The sequence below is a fragment of the Bufo gargarizans genome, unplaced genomic scaffold (genome assembly GCF_014858855.1).
Source record: "Bufo gargarizans isolate SCDJY-AF-19 unplaced genomic scaffold, ASM1485885v1 original_scaffold_1292_pilon, whole genome shotgun sequence".
In the NCBI taxonomy this organism is placed as follows: domain Eukaryota; kingdom Metazoa; phylum Chordata; class Amphibia; order Anura; family Bufonidae; genus Bufo; species Bufo gargarizans.
The window spans coordinates 142774-166228 of record NW_025334297.1 but is presented as its reverse complement, the minus strand read 5'-3'; the positions used below and the strand labels follow the sequence as shown (position 1 = coordinate 166228).

The following is a 23455-nucleotide window of genomic DNA, read 5'->3' as shown; positions in this document are numbered from 1 at the left end:
AAGGCAAAAAAAGACTTCTAGCTGACCATGCAGAAATGCTTATATTACATAAATGGTTGATACACTGCCTCTTGCACTTAAACAATGTATGTTATAGTTCTGTTTTGGGCCTTTTGGTTGGTCAGTGGTCACAAAATACATTTGTGTGTATTTTATTGTTAAAATTGGTATCGGTAATTGGTATGGGTGAGTACTTAAATTAAAGTATCGGTACTCATATAAAAAAATGGTATCGGGACATCCCTACCGGGTACTGAACGGTTATTTAATTCCCTTATTCAGAATAGTTATGAATCAGAACTTTGGAGTCTACATTTTACTACAGTGTTAACGGTTAAACATGAAGGTTATTAATCCTGCGTAGGCAAACAGCATGGATCACTTCTTCTACTTTGCACTCTAACAAGTCTAGAGTGTAGAATTCTAAAAACATGGTTTGGATTGTTCATATTCATGCATGTGCTGTGTTAATTATGTATTGTCAATATTTATACTAATAAATATGTATCTAAATTAAAATATTTTAAAAATTATTACAGTGTTGTTAGGTTTCATTTACAAAATTAATTTATTTTATTATGTTTTATTTTTTTTTAAATTGGGTTTGGGGCGGCAGTGTTGTGGTTCACGATGTAGCAAGTTGTGGACCGCATGTGGCCTTCCCTTGTCAAAAGGTCTTGTGCACTAAAAATTGTACTGGACTTATTGATGAACCTAATGAAAAAAATTTATTTTATTATTATTATTTTTTATTTTTTGATTTTTGGCTACGGATTAAGGTTCGAACATGGTGTTGTCTGTTGTCCTGGGAGGGATGGCTTGACTTCCGTGTTGACCTATCTACATGGTTGGGTCTGACTGGCGTTATACTCATCCGTGTGACAATCCGGTTTTGTTAATGGAGCCTGAATGACACATGTATATAGGGATAGTTCCCTTTATATATTTTTTAAAAATATTGACAATTATGTAATGATAATTTGCACATGCAAAATATATATAGACACCGCTTAAAATAAAATTTATTAAAAAAATAAATGCTATATAATGTTCCTCATCAGTTTCAGAATTCTTATACTCAGAGTCATGTAATCAAATTTTTCGGTCTGTTTGGCGGAAGCAATGCCAGGACATTTACATTTTTATAATGAAGGATCCGTGCTGTTTATTTTTTACAACATGCCCTTACCCTTTTGCTTATTATTTCCAATTTTTTTTATTATTTTTTTGTGTGGTATCCACAATTATTTCTAAATAAATTTGATATTAGTTATCAGTCTTATTAATTGAGCTATTTTAATAATGATAACATTTTTGTTACTAAATATTTAATTGCCTCGATACAAATTTATATTCTTATAACACAAAATTATTATTTCTTTATTTTAAATATTATCAATCCGTCAAGTTTATGTCAAATTTAAGAATAATGTATTTACGTTGAAAGTAGTTATTTCTTGTATTTATAGGTGAAACTTGATGTCTCCAATTGTTTTTATTTTCCCCCAAAAAATTGAATTAACGAATAATTGAGAAAAATTTTTTGAATATTTTCTTTTACACTTAATGCTAAAAACTAATAACATTTTGCCGTCTGTCCCTGCAGAGTGAGTCAGGGCTATGTGTAGACCTTAAACTACAACATTAATTAACCATATGCCTGCTGCTGGTTGTTAGTCAAGATGATTCAGAGATTAATGGTGTATTATAAGGCCTACACCAACCATAAATGCTGATATTATCCAATTGCTTAATAATTATGTGTAGGCCATATACTCAACGATTATCAAGGACTACTGCTATTATCAATATGCATTGAAGTTCTGTCTAGGACAAATAATGCCCCTTTTATATGTACCTGCAGGTGATGTTTGTCAGTCTACTGATGGAGTATTGGGGCCTTACTGTAACCTAATGTTTTGAAATTAATAAGAAAACTTCAATTAATCAAATAAAAACAAACACACAATATTTTTTGAACTGGAAATATTTTTTTAACAACAACAAAATAAAATAAAATTAACAAAAGTGCCTTAAGGTAAAGCATCCAGTTGGCCATGGAATAGCTTGATGGCCTCCATGTTTTCACGGTGCTGCTTCTCCAGCACTGCCATTTGGTGGGAGTGCTGCCGACGGAGCTCCCTTATTTTGCGGGAGAGCTGCTCCCGGGACTGCCTGATCAGAGTGGCATACTCCCGATCCATGGCAGCCATTTTTTTTTCAAACGATTTCAGTACTGTTAAAAAAGAAAAAAAGAAAAATTAGAAATATAGAGTCTTTACTCTTGAGTAAAATAGCCATGTATGGCGACTGTGGCAAATTACGACTGGGTTGGGAGGTCATTGGCACAATGACTTTATATTTCCCATAATTGTTTAAACAATTATTTAAACAATATTATATTACAAAACTAAGGATTGAAGTTGCTATATGCACTGTAGTAAACCAAAGGGGAGAATCAGGGATGCTCGGTATGTCTCAATGGGAATGTATGCCTCAGGGAGATAATTTACGTTAATAAGTACGTCTGGAATCAGCACACCTGTTTTGTTTCTGGGGTTTTGTCTTTAATATCGATTTTTGAACGGGTTTTGACCCCTTAGTGACCACCCATACGTGTGTTTACTGACTTAAACAAAGGTGGTTTTAGCTAAACGGTTGGCTTTAATCAATCATTACATGTACTTAAAATTGTGCATTAAAAACTATAACTTGTCCTGCAAAAAATAAGACCTCATACAAGTACTTTTATGAAAAAACAAAAAAGTTCTTGCTCTTGGAATGCAATTTAAAGAAAAATGTGCTTGGTCACTAAGGGGTTAATTAAATGGTTAATATAGACATTGGGTGGGACAGGTCTCACACTTACTCTATCCTATGTTCTCATAAGGGCTCATGCACACTGCAGTATTGCTTTTTCAGTGTTTGGCGGTCCGTTTTTAACGGATCCGTTGTTCCGTTTTTTGTTTCCGTTTCTGTTTCGTTTTTCCGTATGCCATATACAGTATACAGTAATTACATTGCAAAAATTGGGATGGGCATAACACTTTGAAAAGATGGTTGAGCAAAAACGGATGTGTTCCGTTATTTTTGCGGACCCATTGACTTGAATGGAGCCACGGAACGTGATTTGCGGGCAATAATAGGACATGTTCTATCTTTTCTTGGCACGGAAATACTGAAATACTGAAATGGAATGCTCACTGAGACACTTCAGTATTTTTGGCTGAACCATTGAAATGAATGGTTCAGTATATGTTCCGCATACTGAAATAAAAAAAAGGCCAGTATACTGAACACAAAATACTGTCGTGTGCATGAGCCCTAAAGGTGCTGTTAACAAGGATGTTAAGATAAAGTGTGGACAGGCCATCCCAACACAGAAAAATCTGAGAAGGGAACCAGAACGGTGACAGACTGTAAAGAGGGTTGCGATAGTACTGTCTTGTTACCCTGCTTGTAATTAACTGTAAGGCCTCGTTCACACTTCAGTGTTTGGTCAGTGATTTCCATCAGTGATTTGTGAGCCAAAACCAGAAGAGAAGCCTCAACAGACATAACGTTTTAAGGAAAGATCTGCTCCTGTTCTGTGTTTAGAGCCGGCCGTGGTTTTGGGTCATGAATCACTGATGGAAATCAATGACCGAACACTGACGTGTGAATGAGGCATAAGTGTGGGACTTTCTGTTATCCAATATAACTAAACTAATACGTGTGTGTGTGAATGAGTTTAATCAAGAAAAGCACATATTTACTCTGCTTGTGTGGGGTGGTGATGAGAGAATCTCGATCCTCTTCCTCCTCTGGCGTATCCTCCAAAATTGCTGAGGGGGGGGAATCTTGGATGGCCGGTAGTCCAGCCTCTTCCTCCTCCTCATGTGGTGGTGCAGGGGCACTTGTGGGCCCTGAGGGTCCTGGCTGCTCTTCATCCTCCCCCTCAGACGCAGACACCTCCCAAGAATCTTTGGTGTCAAGCCTGCGCCTGACCGAGGGAAGGCGAGCACCTATAATAACAAATTAGACTTATGTAAAAATTATAATCACAAATAATAAATGTAACGCAGCATTACATTACTTTTGTTTATTTCACCAACAGTAATTAATCATTGTACCTGGGCAGTGGGCATCCCGAATCTGGCGGATTCTTTGCAGATGCCGCCTCTTGAGATCTGACCACTTTTTCAAAATGGCCATTGGGGTGTGGCTCCCTTTATGCACCCTGCGGAGCTCGTCAACAAGGTCATTGATGATGACCTTCTTGTCCGCATGTGACCGAAGGTCATCGTAACCTCTCTCCAACAGGCGCTGCGTGATTAAAAAAAAAAAAAATGTAATCAAAAAAATTTTATAAAAGGAAAAATATGCAACTTTAACTTTAGCAGAAGTGGATTACGTCAGGCTATTCCAGAAAGTTGAACTAGCGGTCGGATCCGTCCTGCCGCTAGTTCACTTATGCCCCCAGAGAATGGCGTAGCTAGAAATGACTTTGCCACACAGAATTTTTTTTAATGGGGGCAACCTACCTAGCACAAAAATATTTTCACAACCCCTTCCTTTCATGCCACCCACATAACTGTGGCTAGTAGAGATCGCTCTCTCAGACCAGGCCCGACAGCGGTTCCATGAATTTTTTCTACACTATCTATACTGTCACTGTGTATAATTTCATTTTGTAATACTCTTGAGGGGGCCCTGAAAAAATATTTTAGTGCTCCTCCACCAGGATGGGCCCCTTCTGGGTCAGGGCCCCCAAGCAGCCCCTCTAAATACGCCACAGCGACAAGAATGCCGATCCGTCAACATTTACTATAATGGTGGCGGCCAGGGGTGTAAGGAGGGGAAGCAGGAGACGCGTCTGCTTTACGGCCCTGACCCAGAAGAGGCCCATCCCACAGAAGGAGGAGGACTACAAGATTTGGTCAGGCCCCCTCGGCAGTATTACACAATGAAATTATGTAACACAGAGACAGTGAAGGAAACGGATGGAACAGACTGATGGGACAGCTGCCGGGCCTGCAGCTACACCGCTGGTGGCAAGGGAAAAGTTCCAGCAGCAGCAAGGCAGCACACGGCGAGAGGCAGTCTAACTAAAAGCTCTGCATATTGTAGTTTAATTACAGGGAACCGCGTGCCGTGCGCTGCCTTGATGCCGCAGTAACTGACCACCACCATGTCATCATCATCATCTCAACCACCAAACCAACAATTATTAATGTTTGAGAGTGAAATACTACACTTTAAGTTAAGGTAAACATATAAAATATAAATTGTATTAAAAAATTGTATGTGTGTGGGGTATAAGCTATTAGATATTGTCCATCTGAGGAGAGATGTACCTGTCTAGTGACGTGACGGTACGGTATGGGGTGTAAAGCTGGTCGCCTCCCCGTGGTGCACCCTGGGTAACGCTAAATGAACCAGCTAATATAGAATGTCAAAAATTCCATCTCCTGACCAACAGGACACTTATTAGAATCTTTAGACTAGCCATCCGCACACTGCGGCCCTCCAGCAAGCTGCGTCCCTATAGCTGTGGCAAAAATACAACTCCCATCAATCCATGACAGCCTACAGCTATCATCCGAAAGAAAGGCATAATGGGAGTTGTAGTTTAAGAACAACTGGAGGACCGCAGTTTGAATAGACTGCGTGTGTGTGTTTGTGTGTTGGGGTGGGGGGTGGTCAGAGGGGGTGTGGGTTTGAGGGGTGTTTGTTGGTATGCAGTGTGGGTATATTGTGTGAGGCAGGAAATTACAATTAGATGTGCAATGTGCTTCTGATATAGATTTGTCTGCTATCCATACATAATGACACGTCGGCCACATGTATGTATGGATAGCATATAAATATACAGCAGATGCCAGTGAGATAGCGCTTTGATGGCAGACCAAACATTTGTCATATCATAAATGCTTAACTATTTTTTTTTTTATATACAAATAAAATCAAATGTTATCTAGTATGAGTAGAGGTTAATGATTATCTGAAAAAAATATTACCTTTAAATATCAACAATACTTGTTTCAACCTATCATTTATAGCTAATCAAAGTAGGTGCTATGTGAATTTAACTGCCATCCGAAAATATTTTCCACATGCAAAGACATCCGAAAAATTCAATTCAATAAACATACATAAGAATATTCTTAAGATATGCCAAACAAGCGTATGCGAAAAAATATACGATTTACTTATACTTACTATGATGAGAGTCTCTTCCTCAGCCTTGAGAAACTTATTAGCCACCATCTTTCAATTCGCATTAACAGGAAACTGACGCACGATGAGATTCAAGCTGGAACTGGTTACTTCCGCCGGGAGTAAATCATGCGCATGCGCATGAGCATAAGAACATTTCATTGCCGTTTAAACTGCATTATACGAATATTCGTTATATTGCAGATATATCAGGTTTTAGAATATTCGTAATATTCTAAAAAGACGAAGTTGGAGCAATATAACGAATATTCTAAAAGACGAAGTTAGAATATTACGAAGATCATAAAAGACGGAGTTAGAGTAATATTAAGAATATTCGTAAAATAGACATAATAGATTGTAATTGAGCTAATATACTGCAATGGTATTTTTTTTAATAGTGTACATATTTTACTAAAGTTAAGTTCATAAGATGCAAAATAATTTTGAGGACAAAAAAAGGATTATAGCTTCATTTTAGCTAATTAAAATTCTATATGTGTATTTTACGAAAATTCATAACATTGCTCTAAATTCGTCTTTTAGAATATTCTAATCATTAAATAAGACGCCGTTAGAGCAAATTACGAATATTCGTAAAATACACACACATATGGTATAGGCATAGTTTATTAGTCATAGGAACATTGCCTAAGGAAAGGGGGAGATAATTCGCATAATTATTCGTATCTCCATGCGAATAATATTCGCGACATTGGAATAATTGCGAATATTCGATTTCGACGAATATAAAACGAATATTCACTCGAATATTCGCGAAATATCGCGAAATCGAATATGGCACCTCCCGCTCATCACTACTAAATACTAGGCCTCAAATTTAAATCCCTCTAAATCTCTCGTTACCCACCGCTGTACTGTTGTTGCTGGGCAAGATATTTAGTGTCCGTCAAAGCACATTTTTTGTTCTGGGTTGAAGTACAATTCCCAATTTAGCAATTTCATAATTTAGTGGTTCCTGCTATATCAGAGCTATTTGAAATCTATCCCAAAAAGGGTATATAATATTCAAGGTGCACATTGGGTCATTCAGAATAACTTCACACACACGCTTCTGTGCATTTCCAAGTCTAATTCTGTCACTAAATCCATACCGGTCACCCAGCGCCTAAATACTAGGCCTCAAATTTAAATCCCTCTAAATCTCTCGTTACCCACCGCTGTACTGTTGTTGCTGGGCAAGATATTTAGTGTCCGTCAAAGCACATTTTTTGTTCTGGGTTGAAGTACAATTCCCAATTTAGCAATTTCATAATTTAGTGGTTCCTGCTATATCAGAGCTATTTGAAATCTATCCCAAAAAGGGTATATAATATTCAAGGTGCACATTGGGTCATTCAGAATAACTTCACACACACGCTTCTGTGCATTTCCAAGTCTAATTCTGTCACTAAATCCATACCGGTCACCCAGCGCCTAAATACTAGGCCTCAAATTTATATCCCGCTGAATTTGAATACAATACATTGGGCCAAATAATATATTTGTTGTTGTGGTGAACCATAACAATGAGAAAAACATCTAGTAAGGGACGCGGACGTGGACATGGTCGTGGTGGTGTTAGTGGACCCTCTGGTGCTGGGAGAGGACGTGGCCGTTCTGCCACATCCACACGTCCTAGTGTACCAACTACCTCAGGTCCCAGTAGCCGCCAGAATTTACAGCGATATATGGTGGGGCCCAATGCCGTTCTAAGGATGGTAAGGCCTGAGCAGGTACAGGCATTAGTCAATTGGGTGGCCGACAGTGGATCCAGCACGTTCACATTATCTCCCACCCAGTCTTCTGCAGAAAGCGCACAGATGGCGCCTGAAAACCAACCCCATCAGTCTGTCACATCACCCCCATGCATACCAGGGAAACTGTCTCAGCCTCAAGTTATGCAGCAGTCTCTTATGCTGTTTGAAGACTCCGCTGGCAGGGTTTCCCAAGGGCATCCACCTAGCCCTTCCCCAGCGGTGAAAGACATAGAATGCACTGACGCACAACCACTTATGTTTCCTGATGATGAGGACATGGGAATACCACCTCAGCATGTCTCTGATGATGACGAAACACAGGTGCCAACTGCTGCGTCTTTCTGCAGTGTGCAGACTGAACAGGAGGTCAGGGATCAAGACTGGGTGGAAGACGATGCAGGGGACGATGAGGTCCTAGACCCCACATGGAATGAAGGTCGTGCCACTGACTTTCACAGTTCGGAGGAAGAGGCAGTGGTGAGACCGAGCCAACAGCGTAGCAAAAGAGGGAGCAGTGGGCAAAAGCAGAACACCCGCCGCCAAGAGACTCCGCCTGCTACTGACCGCCGCCATCTGGGACCGAGCACCCCAAAGGCAGCTTCAAGGAGTTCCCTGGCATGGCACTTCTTCAAACAATGTGCTGACGACAAGACCCGAGTGGTTTGCACGCTGTGCCATCAGAGCCTGAAGCGAGGCATTAACGTTCTGAACCTGAGCACAACCTGCATGACCAGGCACCTGCATGCAAAGCATGAACTGCAGTGGAGTAAACACCTTAAAACCAAGGAAGTCACTCAGGCTCCCCCTGCTACCTCTTCTGCTGCTGCCGCCTCGGCCTATTCTGCTGCTGCCGCCTCGGCCTCTTCCTCCGCCTCTGGAGGAACGTTGGCACCTGCCGCCCAGCAAACAGGGGATGTACCACCAACACCACCACCACCACCTCCGTCACCAAGCGTCTCAACCATGTCACACGCCAGCGTTCAGCTCTCCATCTCACAAACATTTGATAGAAAGCGTAAATTCCCACCTAGCCACCCTCGATCCCTGGCCCTGAATGCCAGCATTTCTAAACTACTGGCCTATGAAATGCTGTCATTTAGGCTGGTGGACACAGACAGCTTCAAACAGCTCATGTCGCTTGCTGTCCCACAGTATGTTGTTCCCAGCCGCCACTACTTCTCCAAGAGAGCCGTGCCTTCCCTGCACAACCAAGTATCCGATAAAATCAAGTGTGCACTGCGCAACGCCATCTGTGGCAAGGTCCACCTAACCACAGATACGTGGACCAGTAAGCACGGCCAGGGACGCTATATCTCCCTAACTGCACACTGGGTAAATGTAGTGGCAGCTGGGCCCCAGGCGGAGAGCTGTTTGGCGCACGTCCTTCCGCCGCCAAGGATCGCAGGGCAACATTCTTTGCCTCCTGTTGCCACCTCCTCCTTCTCGGCTTCCTCCTCCTCTTCTTCCACCTGCTCATCCAGTCAGCCACACACCTTCACCACCAACTTCAGCACAGCCCGGGGTAAACGTCAGCAGGCCATTCTGAAACTCATATGTTTGGGGGACAGGCCCCACACCGCACAGGAGTTGTGGCGGGGTATAGAACAACAGACCGACGAGTGGTTGCTGCCGGTGAGCCTCAAGCCCGGCCTGGTGGTGTGTGATAATGGGCGAAATCTCGTTGCAGCTCTGGGACTAGCCAATTTGACGCACATCCCTTGCTTGGCGCATGTGCTGAATTTGGTGGTGCAGAAGTTCATTCACAACTACCCCGACATGTCAGAGCTGCTGCATAAAGTGCGGGCCGTCTGTTCGCGCTTCCGGCGTTCACATCCTGCTGCTGCTCGCCTGTCTGCGCTACAGCGTAACTTCGGCCTTCCCGCTCACCGCCTCATATGCGACGTGCCCACCAGGTGGAACTCCACCTTGCACATGCTGGACAGACTGTGCGAGCAGCAGCAGGCCATAGTGGAGTTTCAGCTGCAGCACGCACGGGTCAGTCGCACTACAGAACAGCACCACTTCACCACCAATGACTGGGCCTCCATGCGAGACCTGTGTGCCCTGTTGCGCTGTTTCGAGTACTCCACCAACATGGCCAGTGGCGATGACACCGTTATCAGCGTTACAATACCACTTCTATGTCTCCTTGAGAAAACACTTAGGGCGATGATGGAAGAGGAGGTGGCCCAGGAGGAGGAGGAGGAGGAGGAGGAAGAGGGGTCATTTTTAGCACTTTCAGGCCAGTCTCTTCGAAGTGACTCAGAGGGAGGTTTTTGGCAACAGCAGAGGCCAGGTACAAATGTGGCCAGCCAGGGCCCACTACTGGAGGACGAGGAGGACGAGGATGAGGAGGAGGTGGAGGAGGATGAGGATGAAGCATGGTCACAGCGGGGTGGCACCCAACGCAGCTCGGGTCCATCACTGGTGCGTGGCTGGGGGGAAAGGCAGGACGATGACGATACGCCTCCCACAGAGGACAGCTTGTCCTTATCCCTGGGCAGCCTGGCACACATGAGCGACTACATGCTGCAGTGCCTGCGCAACGACAGCAGAGTTGCCCACATTTTAACCTGTGCGGACTACTGGGTTGCCACCCTGCTGGATCCACGCTACAAAGACAATGTGCCCACCTTACTTCCTGCACTGGAGCGTGATAGGAAGATGCGCGAGTACAAGCGCACGTTGGTAGACGCGCTACTGAGAGCATTCCCAAATGTCACAGGGGAACAAGTGGAAGCCCAAGGCCAAGGCAGAGGAGGAGCAAGAGGTCGCCAAGGCAGCTGTGTCACGGCCAGCTCCTCTGAGGGCAGGGTTAGCATGGCAGAGATGTGGAAAACTTTTGTCAACACGCCACAGCTAACTGCACCACCACCTGATACGCAACGTGTTAGCAGGAGGCAACATTTCACTAACATGGTGGAACAGTACGTGTGCACACCCCTCCACGTACTGACTGATGGTTCGGCCCCATTCAACTTCTGGGTCTCTAAATTGTCCACGTGGCCAGAGCTAGCCTTTTATGCCTTGGAGGTGCTGGCCTGCCCGGCAGCCAGCGTTTTGTCTGAACGTGTATTCAGCACGGCAGGGGGCGTCATTACAGACAAACGCAGCCGCCTGTCTACAGCCAATGTGGACAAGCTGACGTTCATAAAAATGAACCAGGCATGGATCCCACAGGACCTGTCCGTCCCTTGTCCAGATTAGACATTAACTACCTCCCCATAACCATATATTATTGGACTCCAGGGCACTTCCTCATTCAATCCTATTTTTATTTTCATTTTACCATTATATTGCGATGCTACCCAAAGTTGAATGAACCTCTCCTCTGCCTGTGTGCTAGGCCTAAATATATGCCAATGGACTGTTGCAGTGGTGGCTGACATGAAGCCTGATTCTCTGCTATGACATGCAGACTGATTCTCTGCTGACATGAAGCCAGATCCTCTGTTACGGGACCTCTCTCCTCTGCCTGTGTGTGTGCTGGGCCTAAATATATGCCAATGGACTGTTGCAGTGGTGGCTGACGTGAAGCCTCATTCTCTGCTATGACATGCAGACTGATTCTCTGCTGACATGAAGCCAGATTGTCTGTTACGGGACCTCCCTCCTCTGCCTGGGTGCTGGGCCTAAATATATGCCAATGGACTGTTGCAGTGGTGGCTGACGTGAAGCCTCATTCTCTGCTATGACATGCAGACTAATTCTCTGCTGACATGAAGACAGATTCTCTGTTACGGGACCTCCCTCCTCTGCCTGGGTGCTGGGCCTAAATATATGCCAATGGACTGTTGCAGTGGTGGCTGACGTGAAGCCTCATTCTCTGCTATGACATGCAGACTAATTCTCTGCTGACATGAAGACAGATTCTCTGTTACGGGACCTCCCTCCTCTGCCTGGGTGCTGGGCCTAAATATATGCCAATGGACTGTTGCAGTGGTGGGTGACGTGAAGCCTCATTCTCTGCTATGACATGCAGACTGATTCTCTGCTGACATGAAGCCAGATCGTCTGTTACGGGACCTCTCTGCTCTGCCTGTGTGCTAGGCCTAAATATATGCCAATGGACTGTTGCAGTGGTGGGTGACGTGAAGCCTCATTCTCTGCTATGACATGCAGACTGATTCTCTGCTGACATGAAGCCAGATTGTCTGTTACGGGACCTCTCTCCTCTGCCTGTGTGCTAGGCCTAAATATATGCCAATGGACTGTTGCAGTGGTGGCTGACGTGAAGCCTCATTCTCTGCTATGACATGCAGACTGATTCTCTGCTGACATGAAGCCAGATCGTCTGTTACGGGACCTCTCTGCTCTGCCTGTGTGCTAGGCCTAAATATATGCCAATGGACTGTTGCAGTGGTGGGTGACGTGAAGCCTCATTCTCTGCTATGACATGCAGACTGATTCTCTTCTGACATGAAGCCAGATTGTCTGTTACGGGACCTCCCTCCTCTGCCTGGGTGCTGGGCCTAAATATATGCCAATGGACTGTTGCAGTGGTGGCTGACGTGAAGCCTCATTCTCTGCTATGACATGCAGACTAATTCTCTGCTGACATGAAGACAGATTCTCTGTTACGGGACCTCCCTCCTCTGCCTGGGTGCTGGGCCTAAATATATGCCAATGGACTGTTGCAGTGGTGGCTGACGTGAAGCCTCATTCTCTGCTATGACATGCAGACTAATTCTCTGCTGACATGAAGCCAGATTGTCTGTTACGGGACCTCCCTCCTCTGCCTGGGTGCTGGGCCTAAATATATGCCAATGGACTGTTGCAGTGGTGGGTGACGTGAAGCCTGATTCTCTGCTATGACATGCAGACTGATTCTCTGCTGACATGAAGCCAGATTCTCTGTTACGGGACCTCTCTGCTCTGCCTGTGTGCTAGGCCTAAATATATGCCAATGGACTGTTGCAGTGGTGGGTGACGTGAAGCCTCATTCTCTGCTATGACATGCAGACTGATTCTCTGCTGACATGAAGCCAGATTGTCTGTTACGGGACCTCCCTCCTCTGCCTGGGTGCTGGGCCTAAATATATGCCAATGGACTGTTGCAGTGGTGGGTGACGTGAAGCCTGATTCTCTGCTATGACATGCAGACTGATTCTCTGCTGACATGAAGCCAGATTGTCTGTTACGGGACCTCTCTCCTCTGCCTGTGTGTGTGCTGGGCCTAAATATATGCCAATGGACTGTTGCAGTGGTGGCTGACGTGAAGCCTCATTCTCTGCTATGACATGCAGACTAATTCTCTGCTGACATGAAGCCAGATTGTCTGTTACGGGACCTCTCTCCTCTGCCTGGGTGCCGGGGCCTAAATATCTGAGAATGGACTGTTCCAGTGGTGGGTGACGGGAAGCCAGATTCTCTGCTATGGAACCTCTCTCCAATTGATTTTGGTTAATTTTTATTTATTTAATTTTTATTTTAATTCATTTCCCTATCCACATTTGTTTGCAGGGGATTTACCTACATGTTGCTGCCTTTTGCAGCCCTCTAGCTCTTTCCTGGGCTGTTTTACAGCCTTTTTAGTGCCGAAAAGTTCGGGTCCCCATTGACTTCAATGGGGTTCGGGTTCGGGACGAAGTTCGGATCGGGTTCGGATCCCGAACCCGAACATTTCCGGGATGTTCGGCCGAACTTCTCGAACCCGAACATCCAGGTGTTCGCTCAACTCTAATCATCACCAAAAATCTCCATGTGAATCTACTATACTCAGGTCCTTGGAAAAGGCCACCAGATTAGTGAGTAGGTACAAAAATGGCATCAAAGATGTCACCCCCCTGATATTTATAATACAGCAAATGCTCATGCTTATGCAACAAGGAATGCTAGAAGAAGAACAGCTGTTGAGAACCTACAGTACGCAGACAAAACCTCATGGAGGAGGAAGATGGAGAGCTACAACTGGGGGAGGAGGAGCAGAAGGAATTGGTGGTGCAGGATGACAAGGCTGATGACGACAATGACAGCACTGGCCATGACTAGAGATGAGCAAAGTTTTAGAAAATTTGATAAGACTGCTTCACTGAATTTTGCAAAACAATTCTCTATGTGACAAATTACTTTACATTTTGCATTTTTTTGTAAGTAGCGAGTACAATGACAGGGCGATAGCAGCGTTCCCCATCATTGTACCCCTCAGATGCTGCATTCATACATGATTACGGCATCTGGGAGTAAAAATACAGCGTAAAAGTAACCGAAAAAAAATACTTACTGCTTCCATTTGCTCGTGACTGGAGATGAGCTAATCAATGTTGAGGCAGTGGAATTCGTTATGAATTTTAGGAAAAATTTGATTTACACTGAAGCCGAATTTACTCAAGCTTCGTGGTAATGGCTGCTGCATGTGTTAGGACATGGAGCAAAGAACTTTGGGAACAGGGGATCACCCACAATGCCATGCATGCAGCAAATCAGCAGCCAGCCAGCTCCTGTGATGTCGCAGCCCTATAAATAGCCTCGGCCATCTTGGATTCTACTATTTTCCAGTGTACTTAGTGCAGGGAGAGACGTCAGCAGGCGCTAGGGACAGTGCTAGGAAAGATTTTATTGTGCTGAAAAAGTTTTTTTTAGGTTTGCACTATATGATAACTCCTTAATTCTGCAAACCTTGCTTGTTATTGGGGTACAAGTTCTGTGTGATACAGCCATTCACGGGGTGTTTTAATAGGAAAGATACGTACGTCCTATTCGCCGTTCTGTGTTGATTTTATATTGTTTTACTTTTTATGGGGGTGGGTATTAATAGGAAAGAAAAAAGAAAAAAATATATGTCATAATTGCCATTCAGCGGTGAAGTTACATTGTACTACAGCCATTTACGGGGTGTATTAATAGGAAAGATATGTTACGTCCTATTAGCCATTCTGCGATTAATTGTGATTATTATATTTCTTTTTTGGGGGTTTATTAATAGGAAAAAGAATACTTCTTAAATGCCGTTCTGCTGTGAAGTTACATTGTACTACAGCCATTTGCAGGGTGTATTGAAGGGAAATAATTCTGCGGTGAATTGTGATTGTTATTTTTTTTGGGGGGGGGTTATTAATCAGAAAAAATATATGTCTTAATTGCCGTTCTGCGCTGAAGTTACATTGTACTACAGCATTTTTTGAGGGGTATTATTTTAATTTTAATTCATACTGACTCACAGTTCTGTTTCACTACCACAGCAGACTCCCTATGCATGTTTCAGCAATGCAGTGTTATACACCACTATACCGGCTCTCTGCAACCAGGAAATGCCCTAGCAGAGATACACAAAAACTTTGTCTATGTGATGTGGCAAGTAATGGTCTTGTAAATACAATAAAAGCACGGCGAACCTGTCTGCTTGCGGGTCTGTACTATATTTATGTCCTTTTGAAGGAATAAAAGGTTTCTGTTGCCGGTCGGTTCAGGGATCGAGGAAGCCAAAAGCCAGGAGTAAGGAGAGACGCCTCCAGGAGAGTGACTGCTTGTGAACAATCCTCTTTATGCTGATGAGCATGACAAGCTGTATGTTTGGTTGCTTACGTGGTAACAGGTGTATCTTTAGCTTGAATAAAACTTATTACTACAAGCTAGCCATCCTTTCAGACCCTTGTCGTCAAAGAAAATGAAAGAATGTTTTCTTGATGCTGAAATGGAGGCAAAATTGAATGATTAGAATAACTGACCAAATAAGTGAAATGTGAACTGAGCCTAATAGTGATGCACTGTCATTCTAAAGCTGACAGAAGGGATTTAAATGCATGTGTTTGCACTGCCACAACATGGATTAAAAGAGCCTTTTTTTCTCCACTATTTTATTGGCGCTGTCTCCATGTCCTTATTTTGTACCATTAAACAGTCATTGGGACACATGCAAGGACGTGCAGCGTTTTTTTTTCTTCTTTGCTTTACTAAGTACTGCTGTATGCTTTTCTTTTGGTTTAGCTAGGATTTAGCTAGGATTGTTGGTGTCCTGCACGATGATGCGCATGTCCATATATGTGCCCTGCCTGTCAACCTGAGGCACAGTAACTGTTTTGCTACCAGAAAGGATTAGCTATGCATGTTACCACAGTGAACAGCGATGTACACCAGGATACATTCTCCCTAAAGTTTGACTGCAGGACGGGATATAGACCTGATTTTGTAACATGCTTCATGACTAATTAATTTTTTAATGAAGACATTTTTTGGGAGAAATTTGGCCACACAACTTCACTCATCTCTACCTGCCACCATTGTGTCTGAAAGGGAGGCCCCTCTCTGCACCTTTACTGATGGTCCCCCATCTTGCCACTATTGCTGCCTGCCTGCCTGCCTGCCTACTATCATGTTCTGTATGGCTGCTGTTGCCATCATGGACACTGTTGATGTCTGCCTGCCAATATGTACCATATGGCTGGTGCTGCCACCAGCCCTCAACTGCTACCCGTCGCTGCTAATCCACTATTAAAGCTTTGCATCTACGACTACAACTACTACCTATAAACAGCTGATCTATTGTCTTGTATGTTAACATAGAAACATAGAAAACATAGAATGTGTCGGCAGATAAGACCCATTTGGCCCATCTAGTCTGCCCAATAACGTTCAATGCTATGCTGCTACTGCTGCCACTGCTGCCACTACTTTTGCAGCCACATACACCTGTTATCTTACCCTTTCCATGATGTACTCCTGCTGCTCTCATTTAAAAGGGAATTTATTTTTAGGCTGATTCCAGAGACTTTTTCTTCTGACGATTATCACTTGTGTTTGCATTCTGCACCTGCTAACGTATACATTCTGGAGGCTTGGTCTCAACAAGACACTCTATCTTCTGGCAAGGTGTGTCATATGAACAGGAAGGTGAGTAGTGGAGGTATATCCGATTGGTTCCAAACAGCTCAACTAATTGAGGCAGGTGCTGGAAACGACCAACAAATGGCTAAAAGGAGCTTTATTGGTAGGTGATTTTTAAAATACACGTGTTTCAGGTTTCCAGGACCCCTTTATCAAGTTTTGGATGGATTGATATGATAGGTTCTGGTATTTGCACTGTTCCTATTGCAAGGTGACTGGTGGTTAGGGCTTCTGCAAGGCGTGATGGATGACACTGCCCTGGAAAAATACCTAAAAGTGGCTCCATTTTGTAAGTGGTTCCAAAATGACAACGAGTGGGACAACACAAGTAGGCAGGGAGAACAGAAGTAGGCAGGGCCAGCAATAATGTCGTGCAAAACCAAATACCGCCCCAACAGAATAAAATTCCACAGTGCAGCACAAAATACTGCGGCCCTCGCCACAGTGTGAAACTATTATCATCCTGTAGACGGCAATACAGTTGAATTCAGGAGATCCCCTGTGGCCGCTGGCCAGGTGCACACCGTAAGTAACTAATGCACACCTTAGTAACTAATGCTAAGAACATCAGACCTTCATGTACCTGACTCGTTGCCATGAGGAGGACTTGGGTGGCCCCTTTAGCCTTGGTCCAGAGGAATTTCCCCTGTAGGTTAATGGCCAGTCCACCCCTGCCAACAAGGATAGCCACATACCAATATTTATTTCAATAAAATCAGTCGAGCTACAGAATCAGCCTTACAACTTCTCAATCTCAAGTGCTTTTCTTCTGGAAAATACATATATGGTACCTGTGTTGTTTGGGATGTGTTATATAGCAAAATGCCCCCACAATATGCTGACCTTTTCATGGCTAAGCTACAGAAGTTTTAAATGGTTTAATTGCTCATGTACCTCTTCCAAAGGGGTCTAATGATATTGTGTACAAGGTGACCTAGGAATTTACTTTCGGGAGACTAATCAGAAACTACAATCTAAAAATCTACAAAGACACACAAAAAACAAGAACATTTCTCTAAATCAGACCACAATTAGACAGACTTAAAGGTCTTAAAAAAGGTAAAGTTAATAATTTTGAGATTAATAATGGCAAATTATGAAATAATTGAAAAAAATGTTTTTTTTTATTAAACCCTTACATACTCAGATATCATAGAAAACAACAGGTTATTGATATTTATTAGTTATAGAAACAATTAATATAAAAGAACAGAAAGTGGAAGATCCAGACTGGTACAAGAGTAAATATAATAGAGATGAGCTAGTTTCCTAAAATTCATATGAATCGGCAAAGAAATTCAGGCACAAATAGATTCTACCCGAGTTGTAAGTGCTTTTAACGCCTAGAAAATCTTTCCCTTTCTTTCTCTCTTTGAAAAAATTCTCCCGAATTGAATCTCAAAAATTTTGATTCTAAAGAATTGATTCACTTATTCTAATATATTACCAAAAATGTATTGAAATGCAAATCAATATTCTCTTATGCAATGTCTTCTGGGCTACATATTATAAATCTCCATTATTGTTTTGCTTGTCCAAAATATAAACTAGATTTTATGTTCAGTTCTGGTCTCAGTAGAATAATGTAACATTTGGGAATGAAGATACAGCCCAGAAGTCCAGCACTGGAGGATGTGATGGCAAAAATTTCCACAGCCACCATGTATTTCCCCTTGGTGCTCAGATAGGCCGGGATGAAGGAGATCCACACACTGCAGAAGACCACCATGCTGAAGGTGATGTACTGAGCCTCATTGAAGGTGTCTGGAAGTTTCCTGGCCAAGAAGGCTACAATAAAGCTCATCATTGCCAGAAATCCAATGTAGCCAATGGCCAAGTAGAAAGCAATAGCAGATCCCTCATTACATTGTAAGATTATCTTTCCAATCTCTATCTCAGTGTTATGATCTGGGAATGGTGGAGAGAAAGACAACCAGAAGACACAGATCACAACCTCTCCTATTGTACCAGTAATGAGTATTGATGTGGACAGATGTCTCCCCAACCACTGTCTCATTGTCCTGCCTGGTTTAATAGCACGAAAAGCCAAGACTACAGTGACCGTTTTAGCTAAGACTGAAGAAACTGCAAGACTAAAAATGATTCCAAAAGCCATTTGTCTGAGGAGACAGGACATCTCTGAGGGACGTCCAATGAATAATAGAGGGCAGAGAAAGGACAAAATGAGGGAGAAGAGAAGTATAAAACTGAGATTCTGGTTATTGGCTTTCACAATTGGAGAGTCCTTTTTTTTGTTAAACATCCATAACACAAAGATGGTCACAAGACAAAATGTAAGATTTATAATAATTAGAGATGACCCCAGCATGTCTAAATAAGACAGGAATTCAATCGGTCTTGGAACGCAGGAATCTCTTTTTCCATTTGACCAGTAATCTTTAGGGCACTCTAGACATGTTTCCATATCTGTAATCAAGAAGATAAACAGTATCTTACATTTTTGCATTGTAAAATTGTCAGAAATATCAATTTATAATAATGTTAAAGATCTGTGAATTTTATTCTATATTTTGTATATCTAGGATTGTAATGAGTTAACTTTTTCTACTTCTAAGTGCCCACCCACCCCCCTCTTTGTTTCAAGACTGGAGAGGAGAGAGAGGGGCAAAGAGCTGTGCTGTGGGAAGTGTCTGATTTCTCATCTTTCTACAGGTGTCCCATAGAGTGTGGTGGAATGCGTAAGCCAATCATATGGCTTGATGATATGTATATATTATTCACTGCCTATAGAGAAGCACCTCTTTGAAGTGTCACATATGACGTAGGCAGTATTCTTGTTAGAATAAACTCCATTACAAAATGGCGATGGTAATCAGATGTTTACATTAGTTCACATTCCAAAGTAGGACCCAGTGCGCAGAAGCCAGGGTACTATCTCCTCTCTCTTATCTCTTCTTCCTTTTTGACCAATGAAACAATGTTTTAGCCTCAGTGAGGACTGCCCTCTTCTGAAAATGTATATACGCTTACCCCATGTAATTAAAGTTAGAGATTGCTTTGACCAACTTCTGTGTCAGTGTCTAGTCTCTCAGCCACGCATGGATATTAACCCCTGGGGGGGGGGGTACATTGATTTGGAACACCAGAGTGTATCTTAAATGCCCTAATTTAGGGAAGTTTTAACAAATGGCACCCCAGATAGCACTCTGAGCGAACGTAGCGTCAAACAGCTGACAAGACGGGCCCCTGAGCTTGACAAACGGCAGAGGAGAAAGGATTGCAACCTCAAAGAAAGGTGAGAAAACTTTTTTATCTCATCTGTCTTTCTGCTAGTTACTTCGTCATGCTCAGATAGCTCAGTCTGCTGTGAGGTGGTACCCATGTAAGTATAGTAGTTAGCTGTAATGCTAAAAGCTTGGAGTCTATAGAACCAATAGTCTGAAATTATAGATCACTCTGGTGTGTATATGTTTTCTGTGTGTCTGTGATTTATGTGGAGTGAGTTGAGCACAGACGGTAAAACCACAGACAAAGGGAGGGGACAGTAACCTCCTCGTTGGGAAGGGGGCGCTGTAGCGCCGAGGTGTGGGACAAAGTAAACTCCAGCTGACCTGGCCAGGGAGACGAGTGTGAGCCGTATAACCCTTTGACCTAAGGGAAGACTGCGGAGACTACCTGACCTGACCCCAGGAAGATGGTAGATTCTCATGACCCTTTGACCTAAGGGAAGACTGCAGAGATATTCTCCACCTGACCTGACCCCAGGGAGACGCGACGGAGCCCGCCTGACCCCTGGTCTTGGGGAAGACTTGCGGGGAGTCCCAGCTGACTAGTCAGACGTGATAGTCAAATTTGAGCCAACCAGAGGGGAGGGTGAATCCTTTGTCTGCGGAGGAAAGGGTTAAAGGTGCTGATCACTCCTCTGTTTTGTGTGTGTGTCAGTCTGAAATACTGTTGTTTTGATATGGGTCAGTCCCAGTATTATGAAGAAGGAGAAAATACAGCCCCTAGCTAGTGGCGAGGGAAGAATTGAAAGTTAAATTGTGAAAAAGAATGTTAGTGAAAGTGTAGACTGGGACAGAGGTCGCCCCCTGGCAACAGGGATGAAGATCTGTAAGAATCTGTGAAGTTAGAGCTTACAGACTGTGGGCATCAGAACTCCTGTGATTTTGAGGGGGGAGTTCTAATGAGTGAGAAAACAGAGCAATGTCAGGATGTTAATTGATGGCATTAGCAATAAAGAAAGAAAGTGCCCCAGTGTCTGCAATCAGAACGGCGCTTGTGTTAAATGTTCCAAAATGAACCGGTTAAGTTTTGTTACCCTAATAATATGTGTGTGTTTAAATAGGGAAGATTTACTAGAGATTACAGCAGTAAAAGATGTCTGTTAATGGATAGGTGTTGTATCCAATGTGTAATATGTAAAAGATGGAGGGCACTCAGATGTCTGTATACATAGAGAGAGAAAACAATTGGAATAAGGTATATCTCTTTTCTTTATTACTTCTAAAGTTATACCTTTCTGTAAAAATATCAATATATCAATAGATAAATGTTCTTCAAGGATAGTAGGACATAGAGGAGTAAAATCTTGTTTCACAACGGTACAGATTTCTCAACTTGTGTCAGGAACACTATGGTCCTTCCTATTATGACAGAGTGTATCAAATAAAATATTTAAAATGCTTGGAATAGATAAAATAGATATAAGTCCTTATATGACTAAAAACCTACTCCTGCAGATGATCAGTCTGCATGTAGGAGTCATATATCCTGTATTGCAACCCTGGGGTAATAGGTCCGCTTGTGTCCTGAGAATATATTTACTTTTAGTATTAGTAAAGAGCCGGAACAGTCTTACCCCATATAGGTGAGTTCCAAGACGCAGCTGTAGGGAGATCTCCTTACTGTGTTGTCCGGTCCTCTGTGGTATGTAGCGGTGGTGCGCACGTGTTCTCCGGCGTCTTCTGTGTCTTCTTCTTAGATCGCTGTGTTCCTCTCCGCTGGACCGGAAGTGATGTTCCTATAACCGGAAAGTGACGGTCTGTTGTTCCGACCAGCTGACCGATTTAGACAGCGAAGTGCGGAATATTGTTCACCTTTATGTTCTAGGATGGACTTTTTTCATTTGAAAAGTCAAAGTACTATTCTTATGTAAAACCCAAACGCGTTTCGGTGCACTCTTGCACCTTCCTCAGTGGTGAATAGTACTATTAATCTACCTCCTTTTATAGGGGAGGGATCATTAAAATGTCCAGGTTAAATCCAAGCTGTGGGACGGAATTCCATGAGTCATAAGATCATGTAGTGATACACATACTGAATTCCTTTCTAAGTAAAAATAATAGTGTTACGGAGCAATGGTTAAAACGGAGCAGTATTTAAAATATACAACCTTACAGCATCAGGGTATATAATCATAAACAATAAAATGTATCATTATAAATATTATAAATATCTTAAATATTCGGCAGCAATATTATTTTACTACAATGATATATATATATATGTTTCCATATGTTACATTCATCTGACAGTCTAAAATTCATAAAACATGTTAAAAAGATAAATAGATAATAGGAAATCTATAGAATGTATAAAAATATAAAATGTAAAAGTATGCTGTATTTGATAGAATATAGGTTATTAGGATACTTTATTCTTTTTGCTGGTCTAGATCTGGATCTGAATCTGTTCATATATCTATCTTGATTATGTAACTATGTCCCCCCCATCCACATACATATTTACATCGGTACATAATCAAGAGATAATTTGTAGAAGTTTGGATGATCTAGAAAGGGAAATAATAAAGAGAAAATCCAAAAAATTTAATTATACAAAATATGATAGAACAACAACAAGGAACACATACAATAGAGAAGAAACATTAGTGACACGAATAGACATTAGAGAAGAAGTAAATAATTCACAGGAGAATAGGAAACACAATCAATATAACATACCGACAACAAATCGATATGAAGCCTTAGCCACACCTAATTTTTTAGACCACACCCCACCTCACCACAGAATAAGAACACGGCAACCACCTCCACAGCCCAAATACAGGGAACAAGAAAATCACCACAAACACCAATATCAGGGACACGACTACAATTTACGACAGAATCACCACAACCACCAACACGATATGAACAATCACCCTCAATCTCGACACAATCACGAACAGAGACAAATGAAAGACCAATACAGACAATGGTCACCACCGAGAACACGATCCCAAAAAGACAAGAAAACACGAAGAGGACGTACACAAAAAAGACAGGGAACACAGGACATACAGATAGAAGAAACCTCTGTTGTCAATCTTAGTCAAACTAATCTCTCCAATGCCCAAATAAAACTACTAAATAAAGGAATTACATTTTCACCGACTACAAATCTAGATAAATTCTCTACGTATATTGGTATTGAAAAATTTATTAGAAAATTGTGCCTAAAAAGATATTACATGAAAAATCCTATAATACAAACAACTGTAGTACCTAAATATGAACATACAGAATTGAAACCAAAATCAAAAAAATTCCCAAGGCAAGAAATAAGCCATGAGATTGCGACATTCAGGAAGAATATGGAATCGGACATAAGAAAATTGAGTAATAGACATACATATAATAATCTAACAAGGACAGAGATAAATGCCATTAAAGAATTACAAACCACAGAAAACATTACGATTAGACCAG

The 23455-nt window shown here is 42.5% G+C and overlaps 2 protein-coding genes across 2 annotated transcripts in view; both read right to left on the bottom strand.

Moving 5' to 3' along the window:
- Positions 1-2033: 2033 nt before the first annotated feature.
- On the bottom strand, positions 2034-6249 carry LOC122923162. Its single transcript, XM_044273894.1, has 4 exons — positions 6202-6249; positions 4113-4305; positions 3756-4004; positions 2034-2236 (listed from the first exon to the last, which is right to left on the bottom strand). Exons 1-4 carry the CDS (start codon positions 6247-6249, stop codon positions 2034-2036), a joined length of 693 nt encoding a protein of 230 aa, XP_044129829.1.
- Positions 6250-18300: 12051 nt separating this feature from the next.
- The window catches only part of LOC122923161 (vomeronasal type-2 receptor 26-like), a 113636-nt gene continuing 108481 nt past the window's right edge, over positions 18301-23455 (bottom strand). Inside the window, exon 6 of the mRNA XM_044273893.1 lies at positions 18301-19208. Coding sequence (XP_044129828.1) covers positions 18301-19208 — 908 coding nt within the window. The remainder of the gene's footprint in view (positions 19209-23455) is intronic.